Source organism: Mauremys reevesii, linkage group 2 (genome assembly GCF_016161935.1).
Source record: "Mauremys reevesii isolate NIE-2019 linkage group 2, ASM1616193v1, whole genome shotgun sequence".
Classification (NCBI taxonomy): domain Eukaryota; kingdom Metazoa; phylum Chordata; order Testudines; family Geoemydidae; genus Mauremys; species Mauremys reevesii.
This window is the reverse complement of record NC_052624.1, coordinates 47846204-47860051: the sequence shown is the minus strand read 5'-3', so window position 1 is coordinate 47860051 and position 13848 is coordinate 47846204. Positions and strand designations below refer to the sequence as shown.

Genomic DNA, 13848 nt, shown 5'->3' with positions numbered 1-13848 from the left:
TAATTACAGTGAATGACAAAACATTATATGATGTGATGCAATGCAGCACATAATAAACAAACATCCAATTCAGTGGCAATCCATAGGAAAACAACTTAAAATACCGTAACTCAGTCGATGGGCCTCATTCAAAGCCCTTTGCGCTTTTTGTTTCTGGGGAAAGATGTAGCTGACTCTGATGAGAGATTATTTTTCTGACACTATCCTGTTTTGTTCTTCCTGAGATGATGGTTGAAGAAAACTAAACTGAACCAATATCCAGGGCAGTTTGTGTTGGATATCTGGAAAACATTCTCCACAGTGATACCTAATAGACAGTGGAATCATTACCTAAGTGAAGCGGTGGAAGTCGCACTTGGTTCAGTTAATTTAAAACTAGATTGAACAAAGGATCAGTATATATAATGGAGAGAGCAGTCCGGCATTGGTATTTATGGAACCAGATCCTTCTTTGCATAAGAATTTTGCCAAGAACTTCAACTTTTCCTAGTGAAAACTCCCTGATGATAATTCCCTCCACATGTGTGCAGAGCCAGAGATTGCAGGGACTATCAGTCTGCTCTGCTAAGGCTTAATAAATTATTCCTTCTGGTTCTAAAAGCAAGTACTTCTTCAATGGAGGTGGAATGGAAAGTGAAGGGACTCCTTTGTGGCATCTTTTGAACAATATTCGTCTAATAGCACATCTAGATAAATGCAGGAGCGACCGTGGTGAATTACTGCACACGGTGAACAGAGAGTCGTAGAAATCTCTGTGCCTCTGCAAAGACAAAACAAAATGTATTTTAGGTCAATAAGACCCCGTCTCCCATAAAACTGGGCAAATCTGGAGAAAACACTTATAACCATCTCATGGTTCTATGATACATTTTGCAGCAATGACATATTCATTTTACTGAGCAGTGGCATCTAAGTATGTGTCTACACATTGGGGGCATAATTCCAACTTGTGTAGACACACCTAAACTAGTTTTAATCTAGCTCAAATACTGGGAGCAGTGAAGCTATGGCAGCACAGACTTTATCGCGGACCAGCCGCTGCAATAATTACTCCGGGTTCCAGGTATGCTTGTACAGCCCATGTTGAAGCCCATACTGCGCGGCTTCATTACTACTAGTACCCAAACTAGCTTGATTGAAATGCAGACATACCCTAAGTGAGACTGTTACATCTGGCTCAGACTTTCAGGGTTACCTGAGTTTAAGAACAGCTGAAAGTATTGTTGGGTCTGCTATTTGTCATGCATTTTGGTACCAGATATGGCCTGGCTAAAGAGCTTGCTTATATACACCAGATGTGTTCATCATAAAATCCTTTAATGCACTGCAAGGTATGGCTTTAATAAGATTAGCTTTAAATAAAGTATTTTATACACAGTGCCACCTAGAGGCAGAACAGTATAATACAGTTTGGCATTCCATTACATCTCCCCTTTAAGATCTACTTTCCTACCATTTACAGTATTTACACTATCACATTATCTTTGAAGTTCAGTAACTATCAGTCTGTTAAGTGTCTCAATATCATGCTGGTTTTCTAATTACATGACCCAAACATGTAACAGCTTGGTCATCTGGCTGTCCATTAGTTGCAACGACTGTCTTGAGTCTTCTTCTTGTTCTGTATCTGCCACCTATAGAGTTTGCTCTGTTGATTGTTCTTTCTGAGGAACAAATTGTAGATGTCAATGACTGCTGTTGAACTCTTCACCACTAGACTTGATCGCATTTGATGTGGGTGCTGAATTCTTTCTCTTTACAGCACCTGGAGTTGTTCATCCTTTTTCTCCATCCAATTTGACATAAACACAGTCACCATGTTCTAGACCTGGCAGTTCTCTAACTGAGTGACGTCGGTTGTGAAAGTGTTCATAAACTCACTTAACCTTGTAAAAGCAGCAAAGAGTCCTGTGGCACCTTATAGACTAACAGACGTATTGGAGCATGAGCTTTCGTGGGTGAATACCCACTTCGTCTACATGCATCCGATGAAGTGGGTATTCACCCATGAAAGCTCATGCTCCAATACATCTGTTAGTCTATAAGGTGCCACAGGACTCTTTGCTGCTTTTACAGATCCAGACTAACATGGCTACCCCTCTGATACTTGACATCACTTAACCTTTTTATCCAATTTGGCTACTCTCTTTCTGGCCACTATGGAGCTAGGTTCTTTTCCAAAATAGGACCAGTAATTCTGAGTTGTCTTCCCATCAGGAATTGTGCTGGACTATATCCAGTAGCCACTATTGGTGTTGATTTGTAACTCGAAGCATGAGCGGCATTTGGGGGAGGCATGGTGGGGGCATTGTCCCCCCAAACTGCAGTGCCTTAACCACAGTGGGGCAGGCCCAGGGGCAGCCACACACACACACACACACACACACCTCTTCTGCTTCCCCTCCCTGACACCCCACACCATGGTCAGGTCAGAGGCAGGAAACCAGAGCTGGGCAGTGCAGGGCGGCTGCTTCTCTGGCTGGTGCCATGGAGCAGGCGGCTGTGGCGCGCCCCCATCTCCTACTGCTGGTGTCCGGGGCTGTGGCTACTACTAAACTCCCAGCCCCCTTTGACTGCCCATGCAGTGGGTAAGATCTGCCCAGAGGCAGGGCAGAACCAGGCTCTGGGGTTGACAGAGCCCTCAGGGAACAGCAACCATAAGGGCGCCCTCCTGGCACACAGCCCCTAGTTAGCCCCCTCCCTGCACCCTGAGCTGCACCCCTCACTGCACACAGCCTCTCGCTACCCCCTGCATGCACCCTACTTTCAGTGGTTTTCAAATTTTTTGAGCTGACCCCCCAACTCCCCTTTTGAGTTAGAATTTTTGGTTGTGCCCCCGCCCAACCCAGACAGGCTGGGTGGCCTGCTAAGAGGAGTCAGGGGGTGGAGGTGGCGCTCCCTTTCTGGACCCTGCCATGTGGAGCTGGCCCCAGCTCTGCCAGGCCCTGCCCCCCATCCCCCAAATATAGAAGTCAAACTACACCCATGCTCAGAAGAGCAAGGACTGGACCTTCTTACTGTAGGATTTTCCTGGGTGCCTGGACAGCTCTCACAGCCTCTCCATTCATTCGCGGGTAATGTGGGCTTCTAATAATATGATCAAAATCATATTTCATTTGGAATGTCTTAAATGCTGCTGCAGTGAATTGTGGTCCATCACCCATCACTAGTTATTCTGGAATACGGATGTGAGCAACCATGCACTTCCGTTTCTCAATAACACTGTGACATATGTCTTTCAGGTACAAAATTTCTATATAGGTGGGAAAACAATTCCCAATGAACAGGTAATTATGTCCTCTGAATTTGCATGAATCTGTAACTAGTCTCTTTCAAGGGCTCTCTGGTAGAGGTGTTTGTACACTGTATACTTCAGATTGCCTCTTAGGGTATGGCTACACTTACAGTTTGCAGCGCTGGTAGTTTGCAGCGCTGGTCATCCAGCTGTGTAGGAGCAGCGCTGGTGTGTGGCCACACTCACAGCTACCAGCGCTGGTGTGTGGCCACATTTGCAGCATTTCCAGCGCTGTTGGGAGTGCTGCATTATGGGCAGCTATCCCAGCATTCAAGTGGCCACAACGTGCTTTTCAAAAGAGGGGGGTGGAGTGGGGTCTAGTGTGACAGGGAGCGGGGGGAAAGAGAGAGGGGATTTTTGGAGCCAACACTGTGTGTTTAGCTTCCTGACTTGAAAAATCAGAACATTTTTCTGACCCCTTAGTCTTAACTCTTAATTGCAAACAGCCTGCACGACTCCCCGCTGTTTCCCTGCCTGCCTCTCATTTGATTGTTTACAGCCAGGTACAGATGATCACAGCAAACAGGAGCTATGTTTGTTTTTTAGATAGCAGCAGCCGCAACGGAGGAGCTCCACAGAGCTGTTCACAACAGGGAGGAGGATCTCATTTGATTGTTCACAGATTGATCACAGCAAACAGGAGCTGATAATCAGCTCCGGTAGAAACGGAGCTCCTCCGGAGGTTCACAACAAAACAAAGACAGGCTGCATAACAAAACAAAGGGAGTAATTTTAGTTAAAAGCATTCTGGGATATCTCCTTATTCCCTGGAGGCCAATAAAAGCGCTGGTGTGTGTCCACACTTGATGAGCAGCGCTGGATCACCAGCACTGCAATCGCTACACCCCAACCTGACCAGGTGTACAGCCAGCGCTGCAGCCAGGGAGTTGCAGCGCTGGTTGTGCCCTGCAGGTGTGGACGGGGTGTAATTGCAGCGCTGGAAAGCCTCTACCAGCGCTGCAACTTGCAAGTGTAGCCAAGCCCTTAGAGTGGATTTGTGCTGGGTCTCCTTTCAAAAGTTCAAGATCATCAAATCTTCCATCCAAATCTTCCACCTTTCTCACTGGGCCCATCATGGCTGCCACGCTGTAGCTGGGAAAGTTGTTGGTCTTCGATCTTTTGAACACATGCACTCTGAATGCATAGCTTCTGTCTTTGTAAGTTGTTTCTGTAGTGAACTGGCCCATGCAATTCACAATACCTCAGGGCTAGTGAAAGCTGTGTCAGGTGACGTAAGCCCTTGGAGGGGTTGAAGGTGATTGTAAATCCCTTCTGAGCTAACTGTGATGTCAACTCCTGAGTCAATTTTAAAATCAACAATCTTGCCATGAATACTCAATTTCTCTTTCCTGGAAGGCTCTATGTCTTCACACGTGATAAATCCCAGAAACAATGGCTCTTGATTGTCTGTAATATGAGTCAACTCCCTGACTGCTTTGGTGTGGCAAACAGCTGCAAAATGTCCATACTTCTTGCATTTAATACATCATCTGTCTCTGGCTGGACATATCTCTTAGGATATGACTTTTTTCACACCTTGTGCATATAGGCTGGAATTTGTCCCTCTTAGCCTGAGAATTCTCTCTCTTTTCATCAGGGGTCTTATGGTAACGACTTTTAGCACTCCTGCTACATCTGTTCACAGCTTCCAACTTAGTGTCTTATTTGTCAAGTTTAGCAAGTTACCCATGTTCTTGCTGCCTTACCAGTTCAGGCTGCTTTGCTATTTGAATAGCTGTGGCTAGAGTTAGATCTCTCTTCATTGTACCATCTGTGAAAGACTGTCTCTGGTATTTTCATGTTTTGCTTTCCCAAAATCAGTTTTTAACCAATGCATGCAGAGCTGCAATAAAACATTCACCATTTTCCCCTGGTCCTTGAGTTTTTTGGTGAAAATGTGCTCTTTCATAGTTCTCTGAAATATAAAGTATGAATCAAACATAGCCAGAACCCTGTCATAGTCATCTTTGTGACTGTCGTCAATAAAGTAAAAGAATTTAAAGATATGCTCTGTTTGCTTCCCCCCAGCATAAATTAAAGAAGATACCTGTATATCATTAGTTTCCTTGTGGAGTTTGGTAGCAATGTGAAATCTTGCAAAATACTGCTTCCAGTCTGTCTATTCTGAAAGTTTGTCAAAGCTGAAGTTATCCAGGCCATTGAAGAGTGGCATATTGATGAGATCCTGCAACCTTTGTTCCCTCTGTCTGCAAGCTTTGTTGCTGTTTTCCTTTTGTTTCTGTTCTTAATCCCACAGCTAACACCATGTCATGTACTTCTGTACTAGATATGGACTGGCTAAAGAGCTTGCTTATCCACACCAGATATGTTCATCATAAGATCCTGTAATGTACTGCCAGGCATGGCTAGGATTACCTTTAAATAAAGTATTTTACACACAGTGCCACCTAGTGGCAAAATAGTATAATATAGTTGCTCATTCTATTACAATGTTCATCCCATTTTTACCAGCTTTGATGTTCCTCCACTGACTTCAGTGGAGTTATTCCTGATTTCAGAGGAGATTCAGGGTATGTCTATGCTGATTTTTTTCACCTAAATTACCCCCAGCCCAGCCCCTTCTGTTTTCATCCAGCAGCCTTATTCATGGATGCATATACATGTCATGTATCAGAGGGGTAGCCGTGTTAGTCTGGATCTGTAAAAGCAATAAAGAATCCTGTGGCACCTTATAGACTAACAGACGTTCTGCAGCATGAGCTTTCGTGGGTGAATACCCACTTCTTCAAATGCAAGTGGTGGAAATTTCCAGGGGCAGGTTTATATATGCAAGCAAGAAGCAAGTTAGAGATAACGAGGTCTCTCAGGATAATACATGTCATGAATTTCCTTCTGGAGCTATGACCAAATTGCCAGAAATACCATAACAAGGCTGAAAAACATGCAGTGTCACATACACGCAACATGGCATTTTTATACTATCCACTGATGTTATAAATCTACTCACTGAGGGCCCAGCAGACGGGTCAGCCACAGTCACAATCCTTGCTCTCCTTGACAGCAAAGACTGCATGAACCTAGCAGCAGCAATGGCACTAAGCTTTCCAAAGTGGAAGGAGCCACAGCCGTCCACTTCCCTCCATCCTAGCCAGCAGAGATGAACTGGGGCACAATCAACACATGCTAGACTGACTTAAAGGATAATGGCGCTCCCATGCCCTAGAGAAACTGTGCCTGGCTCAGCCAGAGTTCCTCTAGGGACTGTTACTTAGAAAAGTTCCGAAAATGGAATTTCAATCCAACAGGAAATTTTGACATTTTGAAATTAGTTTCTGGTCCAAATCCAAATAGGAAGTTCAAATATCAAAAAAAAAAGAAATTAACAGAATGAAAACTTCTGAAAAGTTCTGACTCGGAAATGTCAAAACTGAAAATCTGTCATTTCAGAGAGACATGTTGATGCGGCAAATCATTTTGTTTACTTATTTTAAACTGAAAATCAGAAACATGGTGACTTTTTATGTCCAAATGAAACAAAACTTGTCGTTTCATTTTAAAATGCTGGTTTGAAATGAAAATGGGGTTTTTATATTTCTTGATGGAAAATCCATTCTTTTTGGCTCAGAACATATATTTTCTGACAAAGAAAAAAAATCATTGTTGACCATACAGTATTTTTCTGTGAGAAAACTTTCCACATGAAAAATGTCAAGTATCTATTTTTCCTGCTGTGCACTCCCTCCGATACCCTGTTCAAAAATGAACTGTCACTTAAAGTTGCAATGTAAACCTAAATATTCCACATAGCTCTGAAATTCTCAGTGCTACTGCTTAGAATCAGCACTGCATTCTCTGTTTCCTGTTTCTGTGTGCAAGCCATTTTATAAAATACTCATCCTGCCCTCTTGGATTAGGCTTTCCAAAGCATTATCTGTAATTACAATCACTTTTCTGTGACTGGGTGGAAATGTTAGGGAGGCAAACATTGCAAACACAAGTGGAAGCTCATTAAAAGCTTACCTCAAAGACGTCATCGGGTATAGCTCCTCTCCACCTTGATGTTGACTTGATGTGTTCGTATGAGTTAATGACAACCTCAATGGCTTTAGGGTGGGAATGACAGGCCTGCAACACCTGCAAGAGGGAAGCAGACATTATGATTCTTTAAATTTCAGTAGCACCTACCGGCTGCAGTTGAGATCTGGGCCCTGCTGTGCTGGGCTCTGTTCAAAGACATAGTAAGAGATGGCCATTTACACTCTAAATAGACAGGGCAGACTGAAGGTGGGAGAGAAAAGAGATAAATTACTTGCCCCCCAGTCACACAGCAGATCAGTGCCACAGTAAGGAATAGAAAAGAGTTCTCACAGTTCCTACCCCACTGCCTAATCCATTAGGCCACATCCAGGTTAGAGTGTACCTTCATGAATGGAAGCAATCTTCTCCCTGGTTTCTGAAGGCTGTCAGTCACAAAATGTACTAACAATTTCCCCACTCCCCTTATCCAACATAGGGCATAACTTTGATGAATGTTAATCACAGGAGTTTCATGCGTGCCTGAGCAGAGAACAGGTCCTTGAATATGAACAAAAGTCCTGCCCTGACTAACACTGTAAAAGGAAGGAAGAAAAATAACACTGTTATAAATAGGTAGTCAAGCTTTTAAATCATGCAAGAGCCCTGGACGCAGTTCTGACTCTAATATGGCTTGTTAACTGAGAGTGGACCAAATCCTGCCCTTGCTCACATTCATGCAATACCACTTTGCATTTATTGGATGCTTACCTTTCTGCATAGCCTTGTGTAGGCATTAATAATGTACGCCTCCGAGCACCCTTATGAGCTAAAGTATTACATATTTTACAGGTGGTTAAATGATGGCATAGAGACTTGACACACCTCACACAGCAGGTCAGTGGCAGAGACAAAAATAAAACACAGGAGGCCTGACTCCCAGTCCTCTACACAATACTCTCTCAAGGGAAGGCCCAGTCTATACTATGAAAACAAGCTGGTCTTGACTTCCTCAAACAGTGGTGAAAACACTTTAGGTGCTAGCATAGACAGGTTCATATTGTGTTTCCCTACTCAGTACAGAAAGCCCTCTCCTTTCCTGGAGTAATGATATATATATATCTATATGTTCCATGTTGATGAGTGCCCTGAACTTTGCCGACCTCAAGAAATTCTTTGAGGAATATCTTGCAAATATTTTGATCTTCCTCCCCACTACTCTCTAGTCAACCCTCTTCTTTGGCTTTACCCATTTATACTGCATGTTAGTAGAGAACAACAACTCAAATGTGATGCCTTCAAATTTCAGGGGTAAATGATTCATCAGAAATTCATGGATTTCAAGGCCAGAAGGGACTGGTAGATCACTTTGTCTAGCCTCCTTTACATATCACAAACCATTAAATGTCACCTGGTTCCCCCTATATTGAGCCCAGTAATTTGGGTTTGACTAAGGCATATCAGTATATCTGAAATAAGGGAAGATCCGAAACCTTACATTTGAACCAACACTTACAGTTTTGGTTTCTGGTTGGCTCCAAAACCAAAAGGGGGCTATTTATGGCATCAGTAGCTGCTCTCTTGGAACAATGAGAAGGTGCAAATCTCATGAGAACAGCTGATCTTGCAGTATTTTTGTCATTTTGGGCCAAAGTTCTCACAAGCACAGGTCACATCAAATCCTGATTCAAACCCTAACCTTATTTGAACTAAAATCTGAACTTTGAACCTGTCCCAGAAAGCTAATCCAGATCCTGATATCATCTCTTCACTCTAACTTTACTCTAGAGTAGCACCATTGCACCATATACATCCTTCACCTTGTGGAACTGTGGAGGATATATTCTAGCTGCTCCATGATTCAGTAAAAGTTGGTAGCAAATTTCAGGCTGGGCAGCTGGCCGCACAGATGTCACTTTCAGAACATATTGTATGGGGGCACAGCCATTGATGTCCATCAGGTTTGCTTCAGCCCCAGCCTCAAGCAGTACGTGCATCAGCACATGGTCACAGTTCCAGGCAGCCTTGTGGAGGGGTGATTTGAAATCTTCATCACGAGAATTAACTTCAGCTTTATAGTCTAGCAGCATCCTACAGATTAGGTGGTGTTCCCGGCTGTACACCTGCTCTTTAAAGCGAAGGGCCCAGTAAGCTGCACTGGCCAGTGGAGTTTCCATGTGGGCATTGACAGCATCAACATTTGCTCCTTGGTCCATGTAAAATGCCACCAGTTCAGGGATGCCAAAACGTGCAGCTGTGTGCAGGGGAGTCTCTTCATCCTGATTGTTTGTTGTGATGTTCACATTTGCTCCTGTTAAGAAGAAGAATCAAGGGAAACAATTGCGCAAATACACATTGTTTTTCTAAGCCAGTTTCACAAAGATACTGTACATGATGGCTCTGTTCTGTAATCAAAGCTCCACTTATGATATCCTCTTTCCCCACCTCTTAGTCTCTTCTCTCTATGCAAACATCTCTATCTAGGTTTTCATAAGGTCACCCATCATCACAAAAAAGCAAACGCAAAAATCTCTTTCTTTCTAAAGATGCATACATCTCATCTGGGCTGTCTCTCTAAGTATTTATAGCACACATATCACTTGCTTGCCTGTCTAGCTCAGAAGTTCCTCCCAGAGGGCCACATGCTCTCCTCCACATCATGCTGCAGAAAGGAGAAAAATGTGTCAAGAGAGCAGTGGCTCTTCTGCTCAAATACCATGTTAACTGGCAGAGGATCAGAATATGAATAGATCAGAATTGTGTAATCTCTCAGTCAAGTTGCAGAGGCCCTGCAGATTGGCTTCCCATTGGAACAGAAATGAGAGTCTGGGTATATTCTTAGTTCAACTTGTTCATTTTAAACTATATACATAAGTTCTTGAACAGAGGTGGTCACAAACAGCATGCAGGCAATCCCCACTTTCAGGAACCTCAGCATAAGAATCATTGCCCAGTTCTTAGAGAGCAACTCTGTCTCCAAGAATTGACTCTAGTTAGAGCATGTAAGGCACAGAGCAAACTGCCTTACTGCTTGCCACAGCTCCCCCAAAAAGAAATTTCAAAGCATAACTAACAACAATACAGCATTTCTTCAAAGACTGGACACTACTAGTACGGTAAAAAAAAGAAATTGTAAGACTAAATGAGATCGCCACCTGGTGGTTCCACCATAAGACTGGAATAGACTAAAATAATCTTCTGGCTGCAGAGCTGCCTGGCCATGCCTCTGCCTAGCAACTGAGCAAGGGGGATGTCGCCACTTCTGGGGAGCCCCCCAGATAAGCCCTGTCCTGTGCCCTAATCCCCTGCTTCCTCCTCCAACCCTCTGCCCCCTCCCACACCCAAACTCCACTGCTGCTGGGAGTGGGGCCCGAGACTGTCTCAGCAGCGGCCAGTGCGACTGGCACAAGGGTTGCCTGAGCTGCCCCTGAGCCAGGCACACTGACCACTGCAAAAGTCATGGAGGTCATGGAAAGTCAAGGAATCCGTGACTTTCCATGACCTCCATGACAAACTCCCAGCCTTACCAATAACTGATGGTTAGGGCACTCACCTTGGTGATAGGAGAATGAGGCAGAACAGTGACTTAAACATCCCAGATGAGCACCCCAACCACTGGGCTATCGTCATTCTTTGGCTTTCTGCCCAATGAATATTTAATTATTTATACAAAGTAGAACAGCTCCAATAGGAGAGATTGGGAGACACCTGCCCCAGAATAGCCAATAATCCAGGCAGTCAAACAGGCTGTGTGAGATGCAGATTCAAGTCCCTGGTCTGAATCAGGCAAAGCAGGGGTTTGAATGTGGTTTTCTACATCCCACAGGAATTCCCAAACCATCAGGCTATTTGCTATTCTGGGGTCTCTTGCTCCTCCGTCTTCCCAGGAATTCCATCCTGGATCTAAGAAACTTTCCCAACAAAAGTTTAGTTGAAACTGGTACCTTCCCACAAAAAGTTTTGGTTGTGTTGAAAAGTTCCCGACTAGGTCTACTTGGGAGAAGATTCAGGACCATGCAAATTTCCAAAAATCTGTTGGAAATTACCACCAGCAAAGTCTTCAGTAAATCACACCCTCCCCTGGAGCAGAATATAGGGCAGGTACAGAAGAGGGGGCACAGTCAGTGGCCAACTTTGGAGCCAACCTTTCAAAGAGACTGGGAAGCTGTTTGGAAGGATACGTGTTCCATGTGGAGATGGTCCATAGCAATGGTCTCTGAGTTTCCTGTGCCTCCACTGTAGAGCTAAAAGTTCATGAGCTTTAAAAAAAAAACCACATTTGGATCCAGATGCAAGCTTCCCAGCTTGGGCTTGTCTCTATCTTTTGGGTTCATTCTATTTCAGGTCCAAATCTGTGTCTGAAATTCTTTCTACTATAAATTAGGCAATGAAGAAAAGGGGATACTTTTGACTTCTAATGCCAGTAGAAAGCCCCTCACAAATCAACACACCTGAGAGTGATTGCTGCATGCATCTCATGAATAGGGAGTCCAGGAGGAAAAGCATTTTCAGCCAGACCCTCAGGTGGTGTAAATCAGTGTAGCTCCATTTAAGGCAGCAGCTGAGGATCAGGCCCTTTTTTTCAAGCTGATTAGAGGATTGGTATAACTGCAGCATTGGTGCTAAATTAATATTCCTGCTGGAACAACAGCACCATCTACTGGGCAATCAGTGTCAGCAGCTTCCGAATGATGGGCCAAAGGAAAAGGAGCATAAAGTCTGTCTTGCTATTTGTGTTGTTTCTGCCAAAATAACTGGGGGTGTCTTTTTACTTCCTGGTTACTGTGGCTGAGTCTCTGACCATCTCACTCCATCCTAGCTACAGACAGTCTGCCCCAAGTAATTGCAAGCCATTGCAGAAGCAAAATTAAACACTGTTTATAAAACAAGTTGAGAGATTCCACTTCCTAGAATGGAGGGGAACAGGGCCGGTGCAAGGATGTTTCACGCCCTAGGCAAAACTTCCACCTTGCGCCCTCCCCCCCCCGCGCCCCCGCTCTGAGGTGGCCCCGTGGCAGCTCCCCCTCCGCCCTGAGGCGCTCCCTCTGCGGCAGCTCCCCACCCCCACCTCTGCCCTGAGGCACCGCCCCCCCAGCTCACCCCTGCTCCGCTCCACTGAAAGACGCCGTCGCTGCTTCACTTCTCCGGCCTCCCCGGCTTGCTGTGCCTAAGCTGATTGGTGCTGCAAGCCTGGGAGGCAGGAGAAGTGAAGCAGCCACGGCGTGCTCGGGGAGGAGGCGGGGCAGGGGTGAGCTGGGGCGGGGGGGGGTTCCTCTGCATGACGCTTCCCCCCCTTACTGGCTGCAGGCAGCCCTCCCCGCGCTCCCCTGCCCCAGCTCCCTCCGCCTAAATGCCAGCGGTGACCGGGGCGGCCAAAGATCCGGCTGCCGCGGTCGCTGCCGAAGAAAATGGCGCCCCCCAAATCCTAGCGCCCTAGGCGACTGCCTAGGTCGCCTAAATGGTTGAACCGGCCCTGGAGGGGAATCAGGAGCACAGAAGAGGGTAAGTGCAGGCATCACAGATTTCCTGATGCTCAGTCCTATGGAAGTCCCTACATGTCTATGTCAACAGTGGGCTGATTCCTCTAAAATTTTCCACCCTTGCTAGCACAGGCAGGATTTTGTGCCAGCATCAAGAATGGGTAAGGAGAAAGCAGTGTGAAAAATTAGGTCTGGCTCATCAGGCTGAGGGACAGGAGGTTTGCTAACATTAACAGAAAAGGGGGAAACAGAGAAAGATGAAGAGCTCAGTTTTAGTCACACCGAGCTTGAGTTGTTGCTGGGACATGCAGGCAGAGATATCAGACAGACAACTGGAGATGTGAGTTGGGTACATCTGGGAGCCTTCAGTACAGGCATGTTAGTTGAAGGCATGTCTGACTGTGTAGTGTTGCCATGTCCTATTAATCAGCTGCCATGTTTCGCCCCAGAGGTGGTTCCATTTTATGTGGAGTCTCGATATTTAATTTGCATAGGAATTTAAGTTTGTAAAGTGCTTTTGGATGAAAAGAGGCTCTGTAATTGTAAGGCATTAATATGTTAGTGATAAATGGGAGGAGGAAGCCTTTAGAATACATACTTTCATTTACATGCATCTTACACTGCATTTGCAAGAGTACATTTGACTTTTTATGCTTTCCTATGGTAGCGAATCTAACTCCTGCTGTCAGGATTATTTGCTTCAGGCAGAATAAAATTGATGGCGTTAATTTTCTTTTCTACTAAACAAAATAATAGGTATCTTCCGGCTGAAGGAAAGTAGTGTGGTAATTTATTTGGGATCATAGATTGCTTTGCCCACAAGGCATATGCTGGCTCTGAGAACTAAGGAAAGGTCTGCAGTAATGACATATGTAGCAAATGAAACCAAAGCACTTGCATTTGCCATGATTCTGATAATAGGTGGGACTGATAGCACTGCCTAGTATTGAGATTACCCAACTCTTTCCATTATAAGACCCTGTTTTCAGTTGCCATGCTTTAAGCATTTGGGCTGAAACTTCCCATGCTGAGTGTTTGTCTCAGGTTCAATGTTTTCTGGAAAATTTCAGCCAGAATGGTTTAGCTATTTCCAAGTGC

General features: G+C 44.8%; 1 protein-coding gene across 8 annotated transcripts in view; it reads right to left on the bottom strand.

Annotated features, from left to right (window-relative positions):
* Nucleotides 1-9: 9 nt before the first annotated feature.
* ASB4 (ankyrin repeat and SOCS box containing 4) overlaps nucleotides 10-13848 on the bottom strand; it is a 31731-nt gene continuing 17892 nt past the window's right edge. For 5 of the 8 annotated variants that reach the window (XM_039527164.1, XM_039527157.1, XM_039527163.1 and 2 more), the window contains 4 exons: nucleotides 11452-11529; nucleotides 9091-9581; nucleotides 7277-7390; nucleotides 10-760 (listed from right to left, as the gene is read on the bottom strand). In XM_039527164.1, coding sequence (XP_039383098.1) covers nucleotides 572-760; nucleotides 7277-7390; nucleotides 9091-9581; nucleotides 11452-11529 — 872 coding nt within the window. In that variant the 3' untranslated portion in view covers nucleotides 10-571. Of the gene's footprint in view, nucleotides 761-1428; nucleotides 1665-7276; nucleotides 7391-9090; nucleotides 9582-11451; nucleotides 11530-13848 lie in introns of those variants that run through there. The other 3 variants (XM_039527158.1, XM_039527160.1, XM_039527159.1) reach the window with 3 other exon arrangements.